General features: G+C 38.2%; 1 protein-coding gene across 4 annotated transcripts in view; it reads left to right on the plus strand.

Moving 5' to 3' along the window:
• The window catches only part of LOC137249756 (KH domain-containing, RNA-binding, signal transduction-associated protein 2-like), an 81746-nt gene extending 57673 nt beyond the window's left edge, over positions 1–24073 (plus strand). Inside the window, exons 6-7 of one of the 4 annotated variants that reach the window (XM_067781609.1) lie at positions 23294–23396; positions 23470–24073. In XM_067781609.1, the coding sequence (XP_067637710.1) occupies positions 23294–23396; positions 23470–23512 (146 nt within the window). In that variant the 3' untranslated portion in view covers positions 23513–24073. Of the gene's footprint in view, positions 1–1612; positions 2198–4433; positions 4705–23293; positions 23397–23469 lie in introns of those variants that run through there. The other 3 variants (XM_067781610.1, XM_067781611.1, XM_067781613.1) reach the window with 3 other exon arrangements.
• Positions 24074–25651: the final 1578 nt, after the last annotated feature.

The following is a 25651-nucleotide window of genomic DNA, read 5'->3' on the forward strand; positions in this document are numbered from 1 at the left end:
TTTTTAATTTTGTACAGGGGTACCTTCTAGGCTAGGATAATATTTGGGCCGTAATAAATCTTATTTATGAAGCGATTTGTTTGATATTTGGTACTTAGGTAGACTTTCGAATAGCGTGCATATTTGGGAGACTTTAATAGGAGAGAACGCGATGAGGTTGAGAAAGTTCCCCCAGCGGGTAAGGGTGTCAGAATATACCTGCGGTAGGTATGCCTGTCGTAAGAGGCGACTGAAATACCAGATTCAAGGGGCTGTGTAGCGCAACCCTTCAGGTTGCCAGCGCAATATACAGCTTCTCCAAACCCAATTTTCACCCTCACCTATCTGCGGCGAATCCTGTTTCACTAACAGACGAGGCTCTGGCGACGCCAAGCTCCTCATGGAACTTGGGGGTGGGGAGGGAGGGATGGCCTGAAGTTTTAAAGTGGTCATATAAATCGTTCCCACCTTAATGATGCTGTGTTACCGGAGCGTACCGGATCTTTCTCCGGCAAATGACCATCACATCGATAACACTCCCCAAAGCCTTCGGGGAGAAACCTTATCGCTACAACAACAACAGTAAAGGATAGTAAGGAAAAGGGTTAAAGTGGAAGAGAATAGGTAGACGACGCGCGTTTTAATATTATGATTATTTTCTTGTTCTTTTAAGAGGAAATATTGTACATCAGGGGTTGACAGCTGAAACATACCGAAAGGTATCGCAAGTCGCGTTTTGAGTTCGATATCAATAACACTGGATCACAAATTCCAACTTTTTTTTTGCACCAGAGACGCCACTATGAAATTCCTATGCAAAATCACCCCCTGATTCCGAAAATTAAGATTATTTTTAATTCTATGGTAACGTTTTTGAGATATTTACGAATTACCGTGTTTTCAAAAAAAAAAAAAAAAAAATTGGGTCCACTTTATCATATATATCTTAAGAACGAATGCAGATTCAAAGATAACGAACAATCATTACGAATTTTTTCAATTTTAGAAATATAAAAAAAATTTTACTTTGCGAAGAACGATCTCGAAAACTTTTTATTTTTTTGCAGATTTTTCTTTCTCTATGCTCTGTTTTATTACAAACAAAATAAGCTTTCATTCAACAAAATCGATGGCCTAATACAAAAGTTATAAGCATTCAAGTAAATATATCCATTAAAGGGCCCTACTGGTACATATGTGTTGGTATTCGTATATCAGTTAGTTAGCAGGCAGATTTTCGAAGGGTTATTAGATACAAAAAACTGTTAGAGCATATTTTTAAGGCAGGTAGTGTTTTCTTTGTAGAACTAGGGAACATTTTTGTCTAGGTAGGCTTGAATTTACACTTGATATAAGTATAAATAATAATCAAAAACTATGCGGAAATGGGTAAATAAAAAAAACATATTTAAGGCCGTTTTCTCAGTTAACTTTAAAACCTATCTGCCTGATAAACAAAAAATGTGTATGAAAATTTTTAAATTTACATGATAATATATAGCCCTAAATCTGAATTCATCGTCCAGTTCCGATTTGATTTGTTCTGAATTGAAAGATAAATCCAGCCTAAGAAAATTATATACTAATGTGTCACTTATGTATTTATCTAATTTACTTTTTTATTTTCTTTCAGGAGTAAATATGTCTTTAAAAATTCATTTTCAACTCCCATTTAAATGAAAATGATTGAAAGTCGGCATCAAGGATTCTGGGATGTCGCTATGATAGGTGACTACTGTTGATTTCTCATAAGAGAAACCGATCCTAATCTAAATAAGCGCCAAAACAAGACACGTAACTTTTCAATTTTAAAATAAGATCATAGAGTTATGACAGAATCATATGTACATATGCTATTATTTGTAGGGTACTTAAGTTTTACTATATGGATATATTTATTTGAATACTTATAACTTTTGTATTAGTTCATCGGGTTTGTTGAATGAAAGCTTATTTTTTTTTTGTAATAAAACAGAGCTTAGAGAGAAAAAAAGTCTGCAAAAAAATAAAAAGTTTTCGAGATCCTTCCCCGCAAAGTACACATTTTTTTATATTTTTACAAAAAAATTGAAAAAATCCGTAATGATTGTTCGTTACTTTTGAATCTGCAGGGCCTAGCAAAATGTGTTGTATGCACAGTTTATAGCAAATTTTATTACCTTTTAAAAGCTTCAAACCGTTTTGAGATATATATGATTAAGTGGAGCCATTTTTTTTTTAAACGGTTATTCGTAAATATCTCAAAAACGTTACCATTGAATTAAAAATAACCTTGACTACATAGGAATTTCATAATGGCGTCTCTGGTGCATTTTGGCTGTAAACCAGTGTAATCCAAAGGCCGAAATAAAAAAGAAATTGCCTCTTTCAAGGAATATTCACGAAAAAACAAAAAATAGACCTGGAATTGATCCATAATATTTGTGCGAAAAGTGATTAACTTGAATTAAATATGATATATAATTTTTTTAATTGCTGTTTTTATGTACGGGTCCCCTTTGCGCTCTTATTTCGAATCCAAATTTATAAATAAAGTTTTGGTTGTAAAGATGGAGATTCTGGATATTAGAGCTTTGGGCAATTTTGTTCGTAGTGTTTTTCTTTAGCTATATTTTATTAAAATAATTTGTTAAAAATAAACGATTGTGAGGACACAAAGAAATCTATTTGTACTATGGCACTATTGTGAATATTTGCACTGCATTAGCGGCAGTTGCTACCATACGCCAGATGGCAGCACAAGCTGTAAGTTTTAATTGATTTATAGAACAGCTCATTTCTGTTGATATTTGATAAGATACTTTTATGTTGGTTGCGCAAGATGCGCACGGGTCCGGCTCGTATACATAAATCTTCTTTCAAAAAAAAAAAATATTTTGTCAGCTACATTTTTTTTAACCAGTCTTGAACAGAATGTTTCAGACACATCCTTGTTAACAAAACTTTAAAGCTACGACCTTTATATTGGGACACATGTTACTTTACGGGGGAAATATGAGTTTTATAAATTATGAAATAAATTTTGTTGTTGTTGTTGTTGTAGCGATAAGGTTGCTCCCCGAAGGCTTTGGGGAGTGTTATCAATGTGATGGTCCTTTGCCGGATACAAATCCGGTACGCTCCGGTACCATAGCACCACTAAGGTGCTAGCCCGACCATCTCGGGAACGATTTATGTGGCCACATTAAACCTTCAGGCCATTCCATCCCTCCCTACCCCCAAGTTCCATGAGGAGCTTAGGGTCGCCAGAGCCTCGTCTGTTAGTGAAACAAGATTCGCCGCGGATAGGTGAGGTTGACAATTGGGTTTGGAGAAGCTATATATTGCGCTGGCAACCTGAAAGGTTGCGCTACACAGCCCCTTAAATCTGGTATTTTAGTCGCCTCTTACGACAGGCATACCTACCGCGGGTATATTCTGATCCCCTAACCCGCTTATGAAAATTATGACCCATATTTTTCATTTGAAATTAAAATCTATAGCAAATACAAGATGCCATTAATCTTGATCTTAATTGCTGCTGCTCCGTACTAGTGGAAGTTTTTACGTTTATTCTGCTGGATGGCGACGATATAATCGAAGAACATCTTTGATACCCCAGGAATTATTTGGTATGATATTTTTTTACCTTATGTTGTTGTTGTTGTAGCGATAAGGTTGCTCCCCGAAGGCTTTGGGGAGTGTTATCGATGTAATGGTCCTTTTCCGGATACAGATCCGGTACGCTCCGGTAACACAGCACCATTAAGGTGCTAGCCCGACCATCTCGGGAACGATTTGTATGGCCACATTAAACCTTCAGGCCATCCCTCTCTCCCCACCCCCAAGTTCCATGAGGAGCTTGGGGTCGCCAGAGCCTCGTCTGTTAGTGAAACAGGATTCGCCGCGGATAGGTGAGGTTGACAATTGGGTTTGGAGAAGCTATATATTGCGCTGGCAACCTGAAGGGTTGCGTTACACAGCCCCTTGAAACTGGTATTTTAGTTGCCTCTTACGACAAACATACCTACAGCGGGTATATTCTGACCCCCTAGCCCGCCTTATCGTTTACAGAAGTGTTGAAAATGAAAACTTTTATTTAAAATATTAGTATTTGTGCAAATCCTAATCCCTAAAGCACATAAATAACTCTGAAAAGAGGCAAACTACGAGCGTATTAGGAGTCTTACTGAACTTCCTTCTACATAGCCTCTTATAATGTATGAAATAAGGTTCATATCGGATGACGATTGCAAGAAAGGAAATACAATCTTTTTGGATTCATAAATGAACTCATAACGATTAATGTATATTTTTGGGCTCTTTTTTAACTCCGATTGTTTGCTTGGTATATAAAAATAAATATATACATATGTAATTATAATAAAAGGTGTTATAATGAAATAACAACTTTTACATTTAATTTGAAAATAATAAAAACGCATAAAATAATAAAAAATATAATTTAATGAAAGTTTTTCAATCGACAGCTCCCGCAAAGCGACCACCAACGTCTTTTGAGGAATCTGGATATAAGCGCATTCGCGAGCCTCCAGTTAAAATTTATAAGCCTATTTACAAAACAATTCTAAGTAAATACAAATAAAATCAATAACGGTATTATTCGTTGTCATCAAATATTGAAATCCTTATAATATTAATATTTTAAAAACAATGGTAAAAATACTATAATATTATATAACCTTAATATTTAAATAAATTTTATCATAAACAAATTAAAACTTATTTGCTATGGATTATACTTTTACGATATAGCACATACATATACATATGTATATCAATTTATATAAAAGCTTATTAATTATGCTATTATGTGCCTAGACTCCACAAAAACAGTTCTTTGAGCATTCACTAAACCTTGGGTCCAGTTTTCAGTGCGAGTTTAAACTACAATTAAAGATGAGTGGAGGTTAACCATGTCACCGAGGTCGATAACATACAATTTCGCAGTTCAACTTAGTTGAAGTAGCCAAATGGGCAGAGTTTATAAAAAAATAAATAAATGTAAGGCGCGATAACCTCCGAAGAGATCTAAGGCCGAGCTTCTCTTCCAAATTGCGTCGTGCTCCTATTGATTTTCCCTACAAATCGGCCGGACGGGACCTACATGTTTTATGCCGACTCCGAACGGCATCTGCAAGGCAGATGAGTTTTCACTGAGAGCTTTTCATGGCAGAAATACACCCGGAGCGCTTGCCAAACACTGCCGAGGGCCGCTCAGAAAAATTTTCTTCTAATTGAAAAACCTTATTTCTAAAATTTTGATGTTGCTTTGCCCGGGGTGTGAACCCAGGGCATACGGTGTGGTAGGCGGAGCACGCTACCATCACACCACGGTGGTCGCATACTGTACTCAAAAAATGTTGTTTAGAAGACAAACCCTACAGTGTTGTAGCGTTCTCGGGTAACACGCCGAAGGACCTGGGTTCAAGTCCAGGAGAGTAACAACAATATACGTCTTTCTGGGTTCGCCCCAGCATTGGTTCGGCAAATATTTATTTATTTATTTAATTCATTCAGTCAAAAGTACATGCTTTCTTACAAACTAGTTAAAAATAGAAAACAATTCAAGCTTAAACTTATATATTGTAACGAATTTAGTGGAACTCCACTTATTTTAAACCTTCTACTAACGTTCGTATCGCTAAATTGTTGAATAAATAAATCCAATATTCAATAATGTAAAATAGTCTTTATTGGACTATTTGAAAGTACAATAATAACACTTATACTTCACAACCAAAATCATGATAATGCCTCGGCTTGTGCTGCTTTTATACTCTTCGGTTTCCTCGTTCGCATACTTCTAGACATTTCTTCTTCTAGAATTTACTACTTAGTTACCAGCTATAAACTACAGATGCACGTTTATAGCCTATCGCATAGCCATATGCGCGTGTATATGTGAGTAATACTTCCAACGATGATTGCACACTTTTGTGAGTATCTCAGATATATACATGTGTTTGTGTGTATCTCTCCGCTGCTTGGATGTACATATCTGTAGATATAATTATTGATTTGTTTATGTACAGACAAATGAATGCTTAGTATCGGTTTAGAGATGATAGTAGTATGCCTTAGTGTGCTAATATTCGTCACAATATGTAAGCTGTTAATGAAATTAAGAACACTACTGAATCGGTTTGCTAGCTTTATATTCTATTGAAAAAACTTGTTAGATCGCGGGTTCGAATCGAGCTCAAGGCCTAACAATAATTATTTTATCATTATTATTATTATGATAAATTTTTTCTTAATTGAAAAAATTATTAAATTAGAATAGAAGAAAGAAAAAATTTTAGACAACTGCCAAAGCTCGTTTTATAGATCCATTTCGGGAACTGCTAAATTCCTTCATCGGCAACGTTTAGGCGCCGCTGCTATAACCATTCAGCCTTCACAGCGGTTTTTCGTTTGTCGTCATTAATCCTACTTCTATTCTGGTTCTTGCCAATTGACATTCACAACACTGCGACATCTGTTGCAGAATGAATGTGAAAACTGGACTTGTTTAATGGCAATGCTGCCATAGTGTCATATTTTATTGACACTTCCCCGTGCTCTGGGATGTATTAACAATTTTTGTTGTTATATCGGCCTACTCATTTGTAAGATCGCGGGTTCTAATCGAGCCCAAGGCCTAACAATAATTATTTTATCATTATTATTGTTATGATAAATTTTTTCTTAATTGAAAAAATTATTAAATTAGAATAGAAGAAAGAAAAAATTTTAGACAACTGCCAAAGCTCGTTTTATAGATCCATTTCGGGAACTGCTAAATTCCTTCATCGGCAACAACGAACCCGCGATTTTACAAATCAGTAGGCCGATATAACAACAAAAATTGTTAACCCTCGGTGTGGTAGGTGGAGTGCGCTACCAACACATCACGACGGCCGCCAAAATAATACTCCCGTTAAATACAATAATTCCCTTGAACTCTAATATGATTTTCAAAGTGGGATATTTAACTTCATTTCCTTTGTTTAAAAATAAAATTTGTTATTGAACTGGAACCCGAAATTTTACCGCTTTACAAAAAAATTGAAAATTGAGTCAGTGGGGTAGTGAGGTTTTACGACCGGAGAAAAATATTTTTTTGGCGCCACCCCCCTTTATTACCAAACCAATATAATTGTATATATTCAAAAATTATTATACCAATAAAGTCGTAGCAGCATGATACAAATATTACAAGGTAAAGCCGGTGAAAGTCAAATGACGTTTTGTAATGAGTTTAAAACACAACTATTTATGTATCGCTTCAATCAGGTGATCGAATAGAATTGATTCCTTATTTGACAAAAATTGGTTCTTTCATACAAATATTTCCTATATACTAGAATACCTATTTACACTAATACTTACAAACTATATGTTCTATTTTTGTGTCTGGAAGTTAATGGCGTTTCTGCTATACAACTGTCAAATTCAATATCAGTTACAGAATTAAAAGTTTATATATTTCCGGCCTGCACTAAAGAGTTCAATCAGAAAAAGTTTGTCTGCCAATATCATACCGTCAATATAAAGCACATTTTGAGTAATTTTAGGTACAATGATTATATCAAAATATTGGATATTTAAAAAATTTCAGTGTAAAAAATTTAGAATATTATGTATCTTAACCCAGGAATATTTTTACTGGAAGTAAGGCAGAAATGCTTTTAAAATGATAGGTTTACAATTGCTCAACGCATTTTTAATATAAACGCTCTGTGTCAAATTTTTCCCGTTGGAGATCAGAACCCAAAAAAAACAATAATAAAATTGTTAAATAATTTCTCGTACCTAGTTAAATGTGATCAAAATTCCATACTAAGCAGTTGAAACTTCTAAGACTTCAATGGTTCATATGTGAACTGTGGCTAGATTCAATAAATGTTAGTTTTGAAGTGTACAAATGATATGGAAAAAAGTGTACATTTCGAAATTCGCACTTACTGAATCTAGGCCATAAACGGAAAATTTGAAGCGTGAGGGTGTATTGGTAAACGGAAGAGTAAAGAATTAAATTTGTGTGTCATTAAAGAAGTTTTAACACCCAGTTATTGGACATTTTTTTTTAACTGTTAGGACTGATTTTATGATAAAATTGATACAGCCGAGCTCTGAAGAAATTTTTATGTAAATAAAACTGAAATAGTTTAGCTTGAGGCCATATTTTTATATAATGAAAGTGTGTGTGATATTGTACTTTACCAAAGCAGACTAATCATAGAAATGCGGAAAAGTAATATCTAAAAATAAACTTTATTTTTGTTCGTGCAACCTTTTGTAATTTTTAACATATACATATTTAGGCTATTCACAAAGTTATATTGGTTTGATGAAAACAACTATGGAAACAACCTGAAATTTAAGATTTTACAACGAATTCGACACATTTCTGAATTGCCGAATAGTTTGCAAACCAATTAAAGAATACAAAAGATTCGTCCATTTCTTTGAGATTTGGTCCTTTTTTCGATAAATTTTGGTCCCAAATGAAAACATGGTGTGGCAACCGTGCTTCTAAGCCCTAAAAGCCCCGACACATAAGCCGACCAGCCGAAGTTTACTTAAAAAAATTAAGCTTAAGAATAAATTACGAATTAAATGTCGCAAGCACCCATCAAATCTCCGTTTATGAAAGCATGTGAAACTTTTTACATACCGGTTGCAAAAAGAAACTCGTTCAAGTCATGATAGTTTTTATAAAAATAAATTAGTGGCTGCCAGTGGTGACTTGAAAAAAGAATGGAATGTTGTTAACGATATTCTACATTGAAATTCGGAAAGGGAAACTAATTCTATTGTTTTGGATATCTCTAGCCAATTAGATGTTGCTAATCAACTCAATAATTTTTTTGTTACAATTGGAAAAGCGTCCGCACCTAACAGTGATATGCAATGTATGTGTACCAAATACCGAACTATGAACATACCCCTCGGGAGCAGGTTTTTCTTTGAACCAATCTCTGGCTCAGAAATTTTAAGTTTAATAAAGTCTTTAAATAACTCAAATTCATCAGGAAATGATAATATTTCAAATCGCACTTTAAAGAACATTGCCCCCTATGTTGTCGACATTTTGAAGTATTTAACTGTAGTATAGTCGCAGGAGTATTTCCATCGGAACTGAAATGTGCCATAGTTATACCCATTTATAAGAAAGGTAGTAGAAAGGATAAAAACAACTACAGACGTATCTCTCTCTTGCGAGCAATCTCCAAAGTTTTTGAGAAAGCTGTGAAGTGCAGAGTATTGGCATATTTAGAAAAAATTAAGTACTTCAGTCCAATGCAATTTGGTTTCCGCGCAGGAGTTTCTACTGAAGACGCTCTTCTAGAATTTTGGTCTTTTATATATAAAGCTACTGATGATAAAAAAAGTTGTGCGAGTCTCTTTGTTGATATAACAAAAGCTTTTGACATGGTTGACCATAGTATTCTTTTAAGTAAACTAAACGCAGCTGGTTTTCGTTGCAACATTCTAGAATGGTTTAGATCATATTTAACTTCGAGAAGGCAAATGGTTAAAGTAAACAATTATCTCAGCTCAACAAGGCTATTGGATTTGGGAGTCGCACAAGGTTCAGTCATTGGGCCTATTCTTTTTTGGTTTATATGAGAGAGAGAGAGAGAGAGAGATTTATTCATTCATTCTTTTCTTACAATGTAACATTTCAACTTAAAATTAACATCATTTAGATTAATATGTAAGAAAAAAAGGTAAATCATTCTGTAAAATATAATATAATAGTGTGGAATGCCATACATAAATAGAATACAAAGCTAGTGTGTGGGGTGAAAATGGCACTTAGATATGCGATTATAATATAAATATGTAATATGCAATATTTACAGATCCAAAGTCAAATTAAATACTAGGGTCCAGCAAAACTTTGATATCGTTATGTGATAGCTCGAATAGATACGATTTTACATTTTTTAAAAACTTGTGCAAATTTCTTATGTGACGTATATTGGAGGGCAGGGCATTGAAAAGCTTACAAGAGACGATTGTGAAAAAGTTACTGTAATGAGTTGTACGATATGCAGGAATGACAACTAGGCCGTGTGTGTTTGCCCTCAGATTATAATTATCCGAAGCTAGGCTATGTAAATAACCGCATCGAATGAAAAATATTTTTAATGTCTTATAGTAATACATGTGTCTTATCGGCAGAATTCCAAGTTTTGTAAAAAGCTCCATGGAGTGATGAAATCGGTTAACATTGCAGATTTTTCGGATAACGTATTTCTGACTAACTAGAAGGGGTTGAATTTTATTAAACGATGCCCCACCCCAACAGCTTATGCCATACGGAAGTTTGGAGTGGATTAGCGCATAATACAGAACTTTGAGGGTTGCATTTGTGCAAATGTTTCTAAGATTATTAAAGTGTCGAATCGTACATCGCAAATTGGTTTTTTAACGCGAAATGTGTGAAGACCAGTTAAGACTGATCAAGAGACACACCCAAATATTGAAACTCCTTAACTTTTTCAATTGTAAAGCAGGAATCGCTACAATGAGCATTGCAATTGAAAGAACTCATTGGACAAGATAAGCCATGTAGGGAAAAACGTGCATTTAGTAGAATGGAAAACAATATCTCCGTCAGGCATATCTCTCGCATGTAGATTAAAAAACATCATCTGTGTTTTTTTACTTACAACAAGCTTATGCTTAGCAAACCACGCTCTTAGCAAATACACATCATGGTTGATACCTGCCACCAAATCTAAAAAGTTCGTTGAACCGTATGCAATCGCGAGGTCATCCGCGAAGGCATTTACTTTTCCGTAGAAAGGTAATAAAAAAATTGAGTTCAAGTAAACTAAAAACAATATTGGGCCTAATACAGACCCTTGTGGCACTCCCATGTTAATTGAGACTGAATTACTTAAACAATCATTGACTCTTACCCTCTGAACTCTTCCTGTTAAGTAGGAACTAAACCAATTATGAATAAATCCACGAAAATCGGCGAAATGCAATTTAACTAGCAAGATTTTATGATCTACCATATCAAAAGCCTTGGTAATATCCACAAATAGGCCAGCGCAATTCTTTCTGTTATCTAAGTCGGCATTTATAAGGGAACAAAAGTTAAGTAAAGCATCTTCAGTAGACCTTCCTGATCTAAAACCGAACTGCATTGAGCTAAAAAAGTTTGTATTTATCAGGAACGAAAGAATCCTATTTTTAATCAGTTTCTCAAAAACCTTTGAAATAGAGAACAGCAAAGAGATAGGTCTATAATTGTTTTTGTCTTTTTGTTGCCTTTCTTAAAAAGTGGAATGACAATAGCACATTTCAAGTCGGACGGAAAAGTTCCAGAGAACACGCTAGAACTGAAAAGGTGTGCAAGAATATCAATCAAAATAAAAGCCACATTTTTTAAAATCTGGTTTGATATACCGTCATAGCCATATGATCTTGAGTTATTCAAGCACTTAATGGTTTTCAAAATTTCTAATCCGGTAAAGGGTTCGAAGAAAAAACTACTGTTCGTACTTGACTCAATAAACTCCAACTCAAGGCATTTGCATGAAGATATCATTGCATAAGCATGCTCAATAGAACAAAAGTGTTCGTTGAAAAGATTTGCTACCTCCATAGAGTTAGTAATTACCTCATCACAATTTGATAGGGCAATTGACGTGTCTTTTGTCCTACTATTCCTGTTTAACATACTGTTAATAACATCCCATTCTTTCTTTGAATTACCCTGAGAAGCAGTAAACTTATTGCGATAAAAATTATCACGTTGCAAGCGAACTTCTTTTTTCACGGTGTTACACAAGACAGCATAGCGTCTACGATGTTTGTGATTTTGGGCATGCTTACTAAACTTTCTCGCAAGTTTATTTTTTAACCTTATCTTAGAAATGAGTGACCCGCTAATCCACGGTTTTAGAGTTGTAGCCGATTTACGGGGCTTAAGCGTATAGGTTGAGGCTACGATATGATTTTTTAAGATGTTTGAAAAGTTACTGTACGCCATGGATACATAAGTCTCATTATAAACTTCTCTCCAGGACTCAAATAAAAGGCTTTCCTTCAGAAGGCTGAAATTGATTCTAATTTTATTCGTAATCGCCTTTTTGTTTAAAACACCTTCCTCAGAAACTTTATTAATAATCAAGCCAGTCATTTTGTGATCCGTAATATTGAGGTCAAAGTTAAGACTATTAAATGAATGGGTATTAGAATTGGATATAATCGGCCTCAACACCCGCGCCGTTAGTTCTGCTTACTCCAAACTGAAAAAAGAAGCGGTAAAGATGGGGTTGATGGTGAATGAGGACAAAACGAAGTACCTGCTATCATCCAGCAAAGAGTCAGCGCATACGCGCCTTGGCAACCACGCTACTGTTGGCAGCCATAATTTCGAAATAGTAAAAGACTTCGTTTATTTGGGAACCAGCATCAACACTAGCAACAACATCAGCACTGAAATCCAGCGAAGAATCAATCTTGCCAATAAATGCTACCTTGGACTGGGTAGGCAATTGAAAAGTAAAGTCCTCTCTCGGCGAACGAAAATCATACTCTTCAAGTCACTTATCATACCCGTCCTGCTATATGGGGCAGAAGCATGGACCATGACAACAGCAGATGAAGCGGCTTTGGGAGTGTTCGAGAGAAAAGTTCTTCGAAAGATTTATGGACCTCTACGCGTTGGCGATGGCGAGTACCGAAGAATATTTAATGATGAGCTGTACGAGCTATACGCAGACATCAACATAGTCCAGCGAATTAAAACGCAGCGGCTGCGCTGGCTAGGCCATGTTATGAGAATGAAAGATGATCCTCCGGCCAAGAAAGTGTTTCTATCGGAACCCGCCTATGGAAGCAGAGGTAGAGGGCGGCCCCCACTCCGTTGGAAGGACCAGGTGGAAAACGATTTGAACTCCCTTGGTGTGACCAATTGGCGCCGGTTGGCGGAGCGAAGGAGCGAATGGCGCGCCTTGTTGGACGGCCATAACCGTTTAGACGGTTAAGCGCCAATTAAGTAAGTAAGTAATTAGAATTGGATCGAAAAAATACATGGTCAAGACAAGTTACAGAGACATAACGCGTTGGCTCATTCAAGTACGACACAAAACCATTACCATTTACCAGTATTATTAGTAACCCAAACATACTTATAGTTTTTATTTTTTTTGTGCTTTTTCGCAGCTGCAAGCAAAGCTGCGTTGTATGCTGTTAAGGTTGCGTTTATGTAAATATTCCCCTTTTTGTCATCTCCAAAATGTTCACCCGTTAATTTGCCCTTAGACTTCCTTTTCATTTTTATTACTTTTTCCTTCAGCTCATGAGCCCTTTGTTTATGGTTCTGTTTTTTCACATAGCATTTCATTATTTGATCGGGAGAGACTGATATGCCCAAGGCTGAGTTTAAAACTCGATGTGTGCATTCTCTCACGTTTTCGTCGGTAAGCTCTGGCACTCCAACAATATCGACAGCACACTCTAGCAATTGTTGCTCTCTCCAATTAACCATACCTTCAAGTCTGTTTACTTTTTTACTGAGTTTTGCATTTTCTTTCAGCTGCTTCACAGTGCTGAAAAAATCAGCATTGAATTTTTTCAAGCTTAATATTTCCTCATACAACAACTACAATGTAATTTGTTTAGAGAATGCACCGTTCTCAGAAATTTGATTCTCGTGCACTTGTTGTGTACTTTGAACCCGATCTGTTGAGCTGATGGTGAAATTGTTATTACTATTGTTTCTGTTGCTATTGTTTACATACTTTTGGGTATGTTGTTTTTGGTTATTTCCACTTAATTTTTGTTTGTTGGAAACATTTGGTAAAGATTTGGCGGCTGGCTGTGCTGCAATTTTAGGATTAGTATCTGCATCTGCGGCTCCTGGTAATGGCTGTAGATACAGGGATTTACGACGGGTGAGATTACAGCCGTCGCAGCGATGTTTGATATTATTGGACTTCATGTAGTCCAAGTCTTCCGGGTTTATTTTTGCACATAAGGCATGAAAAAAGGCGCCACAATACGCACATGCAACTTTAGCTACATCAGCGCGGTCTACCTTGTCGTTACAAGTTGCACAATTCATATTTTTTGTTTTGTTTTTTTTTGCTTTAGATTTTTATTATATTTTAATTTAATTTGGTTTTACTTAGCGCGCACCCCAAAACACAAAGCAAAACACGTCCACTCCACTTGAGTGTTAAAAACCAACATATATCAACTCATTGTGTTCTTTACCTTTCGTGGGAAAAGTCACAGCATTTGCCGATGACCTGGCGATTGCCTGTACACTGATGTGCACTTGCTAAGGGAGTGGTTCGCTAGGCATAAGCTGATTGGAAGCAGTAAGACAAAATTATTGTATTTCAACCCGCCTGGTAAAGAAGCACCATGTGGTGATACTATTTTTCACTCTGCAAACTGTAAGCGGCACATACTATGTAGTCATGCGTGTATTGGACAAGGGATTAGAGCTAACTATGAATCGGAAATTGATTGTGTCAGTAGATGTTTCCATATCGAATTAGAATCTAATTTTAAGTACCTAGGAGTTATAGTCGATCGAAACTTGAGTTGGTCATCGGATATATCTGCTTTGAAAAAATATATGCTATCAACTGTAAGATCTTTTTATAGTCTAAAAAAAATATGTTTAAGGAGCATAATGCAAATGGTGTATTATGGCATAAGACAGTCTAAATTGCAGTATGGTATAACTTGCTGGGGAAGTGCATATGCTACTAAAATTCGTCCTCTTTTTAACGTTGTAGAATTGTCTCATAAGAAGAATATGTAACGCTAGCCGTCTAGCTCACACTATGAATCCTTTTAGAAGTCTAAATACTCTTCCTGTGAGGCACTTGTAATACTATAAAGTTTTACGCAAATATCCACATTTTTATGAGGAGTGGATATTTGCGTAATCCAATATATACCACCCACAGATTAAGAAGCAAGTCACACCCAAATGTTACAGTTCCTACAGATCGAACTACCCTTTTCCGCAACTTGTATACCATAGTATCTTGTATGATTTTTAATAAGCTTCCTAATGAAATAAAAAGTATCAGAAGGTTACCAGTTTTTCTAAAGAAGGTGAAATTGTGGATTCTTGATTTAACTCATAATGATATAGAGGTTCTGTTAAGGCCTATCACATAATCTATTTTACTTCTTAAATATCGAAAGTTGTTTTCTTACTACCTTTATTAAGTTCTTAATGCTTTTTTATAGTTTATATAAGTTTAGTTTTTGATATTATTAAAAATTCTAAATACTTATGTACCAAAGTTTAATGCACTTTCTAGCGTAATTTTGTATACCTATTGTTTTATATGATTTTTGTATTGCACCCCACAATACTCAACATCCTATTGTATTTATTAAATGAAATGACTCTATCACTGTTCTTATATTTGGACACTCAACGTCATTAACTATTATTTTATTAAATTATTTATATATGTATACTTATTTATTATTGCCAATGATATATGAGTTCATAAGATAATAAAGAGTAATCTACAACAACAACAACAACAACAACAATTTTTCATATAGATGCGTTTTACTCAATCGTATGCATTATCAGTAGATTGTACGTATTTTTATGGAGAACGGTAGACTGAGTGACACTGGCGCCATCTGATATGTAAAAGTAGCCAACTCCCAGCTTTTGTTGCAAGCAAAGCATAAGAAGAAGAATTTCGCTTCCCAAGGCAGTCGGTTCTATGTACCGGAGCGAGTCGGGATTTTTCCCGACCAAGGACTGTCATTTCAGTGTAACCCCATTTAATTTATTGCGTCCCTCCCACAAATTGTCATCCTCCCAGCAGCTCCTTGCAGCGGGAATGCTCCATATTATCTTGCTCCGGGAAGGTATCGAATCCAATCCGGGTCCGTCTCCTGACCCCGTTCCTGAGAAATGGGTATGCTGCGTCTGCCGCAAAAGAATCTTTTTAGGACGGTCATACTCTTGTCAGTGTGTCTCGTGCAAGTAATGGTTGCATCGGACAGGTTGGTCTGGGCTAGATCCAAAAATCCGACATCCACGTAGCTTTTATAATTCTTTTGTGGCTCCTTGCTGTTCACGCCCAAGGGCGTCCCGTAGTCTACGCCTTAGCGCCCCACTACCTTCCACCAGCCCCGCTGCTCAGCAACCCACAACAAGTACCCACTGCTGCTCGCGCCCCAAAGCACCACCAACTCATATGGCCGCTCCCACTCATACCTACAACCTCCGTAGTAGAGTCGGGAGCAATGCCGAGCATCAGCCCCTGCCCCCGTCTTCCCCCCTCTTTTCCGGCAGCAATCGTGTAGGTCAGGGAAACAGAATTTTAGTCCCTACCTCCTTTTGCACCGTTTGCCAGCACAGAATATATATGTTTGCGACATCCGCCCAATGCAGCTCCTGCTTTGGACGGTGCCACTTTGCTAGGTGTTCTGGTCTCCGCGACGGCAACCCCCCGACGGGTTTCATAGCTCCATGTTGCCAGGCCACAAACCCAAACACACCGGGTACCCCAATGCTTACCCAAGGACGTCCAGTCCCAGGGCCATAACAGCAGTTGCGTCCTACCCAGGCGTAGTCACCCGTCACGTACTCCCAGAGTGACGACGTCTCCCCCGTTGCACTTCAGAATTCTGCAGTTAAACTGTAATGAATTAACTGGGAAGATCACTAAGATAGTTGATTTCATGAAGCGGCACAACATCCGCATTGCTGCGATTCAAGAGACTAAACTCACAGCAAGATCTGCTCTGCAGACTTGTTCTGGATATAAAGAAATAAAGAAAAGATCGCGAGAGTGGAAATGGCGGTGGCCTCGCGTTTATCATACACCACTCTGTGCAATATCATTTATTTGATCCCGACATCGGCCGCAGGGACTGTCTTAGAACGTCAAGGCTTATCTGTCCGGCCAGGCGATGCAAACCTAGAAATCATCAACATCTATATCCCTCCTGCCACCTGCTGCCCAGTGGATACCGCCCTAATATCAGCGCCTTACTCACTGGCAATAATCACATTATCTTAGGCGATTTCAATGCCCACCACGATCTATGACATTAAAACTTGCGGGTGGACAGTAGGGGTGAGATGTTAGCGGATCAAATAGAAGAAACGACGTTCTGCACTATAAACGGAGACGCCCCCACACGTATGTTAGGAAGCTGTCGCAGTTCGCCGGATATTTCAATCGTGAGCGCAGAACTCGTAAACTGCGTCAACTGGCAGCCGATGGTAACATTGGCATCCGACCACCTGCCTATACTTATTTCGTTCGATCGTCCCGCCGACTTCATCGTCGCAGAAAAACGCACTTTCATTAACTTTAAAAAAGGAAAGTGGGACGAATACAAATCCTACACAGACAACCGCTTTGCTGCCCTCCCTATCCCAACTTATGCCTGCCAAGGGGAGCATGCTTTCCGCAAGATCATTGAATCCGCCTCGGCTCGTTTCATTCCCGCCGGTAGAATTCCCGAAATTCGGCCGCACTTCCCGGCAGAGGCCGCAAGTTTAGCGAGAGAACGTGACCTTATAAGACAGCTCAATCCCGTCGACCCCCAAGTAAGGGACATAAACCAACGCATCAGATTGCTTGTGGATGAACACAAGCGGGCGAAATGGGAGGACCACCTAAGCGGTTGTAACCTCTCTGCCGGTGTGGGTAAACTTTGGTACACTGTAAAGTCCCTATCGAACCCGTCTAGGCACAATGACATAGTTTCCATCGCCTTTGGCGACAAAGTGCTGTCAGATGCGAAAAAATGCGCGAGCGCTTTCTGCCGACAATACATAATGCATTCTACGGTCCACAAAAATAGACGGAGGGCAAACAGACGCGCACGTAAACATAAGTTCAGCGCATCACCGCCAAAGAGGTTGAGGATGCCATCGGTCATGCTAAACCATCCAAAGCAGTGGGCCCAGACGGCATAGCCATGCCGATGCTTAAAAGCCTAGGGAAAGAGAGTTTCAAATATTTAGCACATGTCTTCAACGGCATAGCCATGCCGATGCTTAAAAGCCTAGGGAAAGAGAGTTTCAAATATTTAGCACATGTCTTCAACCTGTCTCTTTCCACCTTTGTCATACCCGACAATGGAAAATGGCCAAGGTGGTCCCGCTACTAAAGCCTGGAAAACCAGCTAACATAGGAGAGTCATATCGCCCGATATCTCTCCTATCGCCAGTAGCCAAGACGCTTGAAGCCATTTTGCTCCCCCACTTCAAAGCAAATTTGCAGCTAGCCTGTCATCAGCATGGCTTTAGAAAACCCCATAGCACCACCCCTGCGCTAAATGTCATTAGCACCCAGATAAATTGTCTAAATCAGAAGCCCCACCATAGAACAGTACTCGTAGCGCTAGACCTATCAAAAGCTTTTGATACGGTCAACCATGGCACGTTACTGCAAGACTTGGAAGGGTCTACCCTTCCACCATGTCTTAAAAGGTGGACCGCAAATTATGTGGGTGGTCGGCAGGCATCGGTGCAATTCAGAAATGAAATATCAAAGCCAAGAAGAATTAAACAAGGAGTGCCTCAGGGTGGTGTCCTATCCCCACTTTTGTTTAATTTTTACATATCAAAACTACCTTCGCCACCAGAAGGAGTTACTATCGTTTCTTACGCCGACGACTGCACAATAATGGCCACAGGCCCAGGCCCACAGATCGATGAGCTTTGCAACAGAATAAACGGCTACCTCCCTGATCTCTCTAGTTTTTTCGCCTCGCGAAACCTGGCATTATCACCGACTAAATCCTCCGCGACCTTATTTACAACATGGACGTCCCAAATGTCGACCATTTTGATCATCCACGTCGATGGCACTACGCTGCCGACTGTCCCATACCCCAAAATCTTGGGTGTGACGTTTGATCAGGATCTACATTTTGGTGAGCATGCAGCTGCAATTGTACCGGTAATCCGGAGCCGTAATAAAATCCTCAAACCTCTTACTGGCAGGACTTGGAGAAAAGACAAAGAAAAGGTCATTACCACTTACAAAGCAATTGGCCAGCCGATTGCATGTTACGCATCGCCTAAAATCTACACAATGGAAGAAGCTACAGGCCTGCCAAAATACTGCTCTCAGAACCGCCACGGGCTGTCTTCTTATGTCCCCAGAACACCATCTACATAATGAGGCGAGAATACTCCCCATAAGGGAGAGAAATGAGATGCTAACCAAACAGTTCCTGTTGAATACCCAGAAACCTGGGAATCCCAACAGACATCTGATTGATGAGCCAACACCGCCCAGGGGCTTAAGGAGTCAAATCCGTAAGCATTATGAGGAAATAAGGCACCTGAGAACTCAGCCGAAAGAAGCAAAAAACACAAGCAGGTCCTCAGTGAATTCCACAAACAGGCATTGGACCTTTATGCCAGGAATTGCCCGGTGAATCCAGTTCTCAAAGAACAGTACCCAAAACTTGCGGAAGAGGAACGCACACTCCCCAGGGAAACGCGAGTCACTCTATCTCAACTTCGATCTGGATACTGTAACAGGTTAAACTCTTACCTATCCAGAATCAACCCCAACATACAAAATGTATGCCCTGATTGCAATGTGTCCCCACATAACACCAACCATCTCTTTAATTGTAATGTGGAACCAACGCTTCTAACGCCCTTCACATTATGGTCCACCCCTGTTGAAACAGCAAGTTTCCTTGGACTCCCGTTAGAGGATATTGAAGACAATTTGTGATCGGTCGCACCTATTGGATGGGGCGAAGCACTGCTACAACAACGACAACAAGAAAAATTTGACATTTGCTTTGGCTAGGGGTGCTGAGCACTCGTTGGTAACCTTTCTAACATTTTTCGAAATGAAAAACTGCAATACAACAAGATGTGCATACAAGTCACTGTTTAGCATCATCTTAGAAATGATAGTATCCCTTAGTGTTGCTAATATTCGTCACACTGCCCTCCACCTAAGTCTGATCGTCCTAATTAGACAAATCTCTCGATCTAAACGCCGTTAGCTTCTCCAAATGTACCACTCTTCTATTTCGTGGTTTCCCAATGGTTTGTATGCGGTACATGGTATCACTGATCTTCGCAACTTTATACGGGCCTTCCCAACTGCACCGAAATTTGGATGGAACACCTTTCCGCCGGTGAGGGTTGTATAGCAGTACCAAATCTCCCGCCAAGAAACCTTCCGAATTATTGTTCTCATCGTACCCGCGTTTCATCTTACTACTCATTATCCTGGATCGTTCCCTCGCACTCTGTTGTTTGGCCAATGAACTACTTCGCAGAGCTTGCGCTTGACGGATTGGCTTCGCATAATCAGTATCGTTCCCACGTTTCACAACAGGGGTGCGCCCTGGCTTGAAACTACCCTCGCATTCCATCTGGGAAATTATTTCCTTCGTTTTCGTGTGTCCCTTTGGTTTTGTCAATGCCAGTGTTTCTCTCGCAGGTACTTTTGATTTCGCTTTATTTGGCCCATTCGATCCATCAACCTTTACCGTTGATTTCCGTGGTCTTTGTCGAGTCTTCTCCACCAGTACTCGATTACTGCTGAACCCTTCCTCCAAACTAAATTTAAGTGGTACATCCTGGTTCTCATAACGCATAACCCTCTCTTCATATCGATCTTGATATCATGGTCAACTAAGAAGTCCATTCCCAATATGACTTCGTCAACAATCTCCGCCACAATGAATTTGTGTAGAACCATGACCTTCCCAATTAAGACTTCACATATTACTTCTCCCTGGACTTGGTTATACTCACCTGTGACCGTACCCAACCTTGCTCCAGATAATGGCTTTGCTGTCCTATTGACCAAATCAGATCGGAATAAAGAGTGAGAGGCGCCCGTATCTACAGTCAGTACACGCTCCTTGCCATCCAGCATTCCTTTGACGGCAAGACTGCTCGATCAATTTGCGAAATAGGTATTATGGGGCATTCTATTGAGGGGCCAGCTGTCGCCCCTTGCGGCTGACTCGCTTTAGTTTAACGATTGAGTAGATTTGGTGATTTGCTCATCTCCTTCAGCTCTGCGTTTACGGCCACCCACATTGTTGGAACTATTGGGACCGGTGCTGCAATGTCGTGCAATGTGACCTGGGTTGCCGCACTTGAAACATTTCTTAACTCCGGCATTTTTCTGTTGTGATCCCTTCAGTGCTTCCAAAATTGTTTCTACCCAATCTGGTCTTTCCATTTCCACACGATGAGCTTTGTACGCTGGCTTACTCAAAAGTGAGGCAGTTTCCTGAGTCAGTGCATGGGATACCGTTTCAGCAAATGTTGGCTTTGGGTTCACACATGTAGCTCGTTTCGTTTCTTCGTCCCGTATGCCATTTATAAAACTCTGATTTTTTACCCTCTCGGTGTACTCCACGGGTGCGTCTGCATTTGCCAAATGAGCTAACCTTTCAACATCCGAAGCAAACTCTTGCAAAGTCTCATTAGCTTTTTGGTAACGATTTTGCAACTCAATTTGGTATATCTGTTTTCTATGCTCGCTTCCATAACGTCTCTCGACAGCGGCCATCAATGCTTCATAGTTGTTCCGCTCTTCTTCGGGAATCGTCTGTAGGATTTCGGCTGCTGGTCCCTTCAATGCTACGAATAGAGCTGTAACTTTATCTTCAACATTCCAGTTGTTCACTGCTGCGGTCTTCTCAAACTGTAGCTTAAAGACCTGGAAAGGAACAGAACCGTCAAAGGATGGTGTTTTTACGTTTGCATTGCTTGCCGAAACAGCTGGGCGATTTAGTGGTAACTGCTCCATGCGACCTTTTAAATCATCTACTTCTGCCTGAAATTGAGCCATTTTTGCATCCTGCGCTTCCAGTTTTGATGATACATGTTCCAAAATTTCTGCCGACATTTCAGATATACGTGCCTCTTGCGCTTCCAATTGAGATGCCATATATGTCTTTTGGTCTTCCAGTTGAGATGACACTTTTTTTTTTTTTTTTTTTTTTTGAAGTTAATAAAAACAATAAAATTAAAAGATATAAGGCAAAAAACTAACTGTGCGTCGGCCGACGTCATTTCTGAAATACGTGCCTCCTGTGATTCCAGTTGGGATGCCATATATGTCTTCTGCTCTTCCAGTTGGGATGCCATATATGTCTTCTGTTCTTCGAGCTGTGCTGACATATTTGTCTTCTGTTCTTCGAGCTGTGCTGACATATTTGTGGATATTTGTGATGACATTTCTGTTATGCGTGTCTCCATCTTGGATGTTATACGGTTCTCCTGCGATTCCAATTGTGATATTGTCTTCTGTTCTGCCAGTTGAGATGACACTGTCGATGTTTGAGCAGATATTGCAGCCAAAATCGTCTTCAAGTCTGTGCTCGTAACTGTCTGCGATGTTTCGTTTTTCTCTTCAATTTTTGTTACTGTCTCGTCGACATCGGGATGAAAGACATACTCTTCCACGTTAATTCCTTCTGCTTCCATTGTATCTCGTAGTCGTGCTTGAAGTTCGAGTTTTCGAGTGTTTGTGCGTCTCTTCTCCGCTACGTGTACGTACATATGTGTAGACATAATGATTGATGTGCATACAAGTCACTGCTTAGCATCGGCTTAGGGATGATAGTATCCCTTAGTGTTGCTAATATTCGTCACAATAATTATAAACGCAACATCTAGGTTGATTGTGACGATTGTTACTGGAATGCATAAGCTTGTGGTAAACGCATCTATATGAAAAATTTCATTGTGCCGTGGCCTTTACAATGTCGGTGTCACGGCAAAAACTTCATCTTTGTTTCTTGTTCGCATTACCGGCAAGTGGAAGTTAGAAACCATTTCACGGTTGGCAGCTATACATTTGGCTTTCATTCGTAGTGTCAATTGCATAGCTGCGTTTATTGTGCAAATTAACTGGATTCACAATAGATGTGTGCTCACTAAGGTTTGAAATATTTAACGGTGCGTTCAGAAAATGATCACTAAGTAGTTGACAGGTTGTGTTTTTTTAGTGTTTCCAATGATGATTTCACACACATAGATGAGCAGACGAATAAAATCTAAAGGGTATTTCTTCAGCTAATATTTTTTTCGATTCGCCAAGCAAATTAGAGCGCTGTCTATTTGGTCGATTAGCTTTTTACTTCTGTGTATTCCACCACCTTTTACCCCTAAATAGATACTTATTGCCTTCGAAATAGTCGATATCGAATGTCAAAAGTATCGACATGGTAAGGTACTGTATAAAAATTCGTGTCCCTACATATTATTTGAACGATACATTTTAAAGAAGACACACATATACACACCTGTATTTAATAATAAAAGTTAATGGAAATTATTTTTTTACAGGTCTTAAAAAGATACTATTGAAAGCAGTTTTACGAGTTCCTGTGTCAATGCTGCAATTTAACGAATTCTTGTGTCATATCGCGTCTTTTGACTGCAAATTAAGGTATATAATTGGAGTTGCGAATGTGATTTATATATAAAATTCTACTCATAAAATAATTTTTTTGTTTTCACAGGTTCCAAAATTTCATTCTTCTGCGAACAACTCTATCAGCATAATTAATTTATTTTTAAATTAGATCTGTTTTTTTTTTATGTATATACATATGCACTTAAACTTTATATGGACTGCTAAGTGAATACCTTTATCTACACTTAGGAAAGAATTGCGCAAAATATTAGTACTGTTGAATTTCAGTATGCATTATAATCAGTTGCTATTCTCCTCTTCTATGACCGAAAAGTGAGTGTGTCCACTATTCATCGCAACCGATTCAGCTATACCTTATACACTATGACCAACAAAGGTTCGTGTCTACGCTATTCAGTACAACCCATTTTATAGCGAGTCTTCAATAATTGCCGCTAGATGGGCCTCCCAAACGTTGATCTAAGTGACGATAAGCGTTTTTTTACCCACAAATGTAGATGTATATACATGAAAAAAAAAATCACGGCTATTGCTATTATCTCTGTAATTAATATATGTAACATAGTGAAACAGTAATTCATATGTAATTAACATACACAGAACATATTTTTTTGGATGCTCATAATGCAGTATTCTTCTTTACTAATATTTTAAAAATTCTTAAATATAACAGCTGTAATCACTCCTGGCTCGTTGTTTCGTTATTTGGTAGTTTGTTTTTATTTTGATTTTATAAATTGTAATTCAAATTATCTACACGTAAATTTTATGAGTAAGATATGTATCAGCTGTTCGTTCACAGCTGTGCTCACCTGACCATAATGCTTGTTCTATCTCATATTTTGTGGAAGCTATTCGGCATCGTGGCGCTACTCTGGTACAAAATAGTGTAGAAACTGTAGCTGTATGTAGTACTGTTTTTCGCGGATAACTTTTGAACGGGTCGAAAATCTTGAAAAGAAATTATTGTGAAAGCGTTTCAAACTCATAGGCCCGTAATCATAGTCGCTAACTAAAATACTTTTTAGTTAAAATCTTGCCTAAATTAAAAATGGGATTTAAAATTTTGGTCTGTCATAGACATATTAAACACAGTTTTCAGCTAAAATAAGCATGGACAGAGTCTCCGCATGAAAAAAAGGTATTGATTGGCGCTATGAAGAAATTTTTTAGGAATTTCAAAAGTTTACCCTGTTCCTTACAACCGTGGTTACTTGACTCCGCGTATAAAAAATGGTAAATTTTTACTTGACAAAAACTCTTACAATACCACAAAAATTTTTAAAGGAGTACCTGAAAATGTGTTTTGATCATAATCCGGTAGCGGATAATTATCATTCAATTCTATTTAAAAGTTATTAGCAAACGTTTTGTAAAAATTCGCTGTTTTTTATCAGGAGTCAATTTGAAATTGAGTGCACAATCTTTTAATTGAACATGAACATACTTATTTGAAGAAAATTTACTTAATTTCGTTCTTAAAAAATTATTTAAATCTCGGAACATAAACGAATAAGTAGTTAAAGCGGATTTGGGCTCCTTAACGCAAACGAAACAACAAGGCTATCCACTCATACAGTCGTATTCATGTTGAATAGTTTATATAGTTTGTAAGAATGTTGTAAAGAAAAGTTGTTTGCATTAAGACAGATGTGACGGCCAAAATGATGCAAACCTTAAATGTTAGGTGGCCCTAACCGTTAACGCCGTTTAATTTAGTAGACCCAAAACCGAATAGGGATATCTCTAACCTCGATACTAATAAGTATGCAGGACATTCAATGATAATCAGGTTAAATCAATTTTAGGTTTGTCTTCGCAAAGTCAGCATAAATAAAAGGAGTTTAGTATACTTATATGAGTTAACCGGGGATTGCCCGTATCGCTTTAAATGTATGAAAACATTTATTTCAAGCAATTTTTAATTTTATAATTTATTTGATAATTTGGGAAAAATTTAAACAACGTGACATCAGGACGGACAAGGCGACAGCTGTTTCGATTATACCTTGTAAATCTCTTCAAAGCCTTTTCTCTCGAGAGTGGGAGTCGAACCCGCACTCCTACGATATAAACGCATTCAGCTACGTCATGCCTTAGTTGTTGTAAAGTTTCTCCCAATTGCTTCTTCGCATATATTATCTTCCACACATTACATAATTCGTATGTAGTTATGTGTTGAAGTTATGCCTGTTTGTAAGGCGGTTTTCAGAGAAACTTGGTATTTTGTTGTTGTTTTTTGTTCTATTTATAGAACTACAACGAAT

Source organism: Eurosta solidaginis, chromosome 4, assembly GCF_040869045.1.
Source record: "Eurosta solidaginis isolate ZX-2024a chromosome 4, ASM4086904v1, whole genome shotgun sequence".
Lineage (NCBI taxonomy): Eukaryota > Metazoa > Arthropoda > Insecta > Diptera > Tephritidae > Eurosta > Eurosta solidaginis.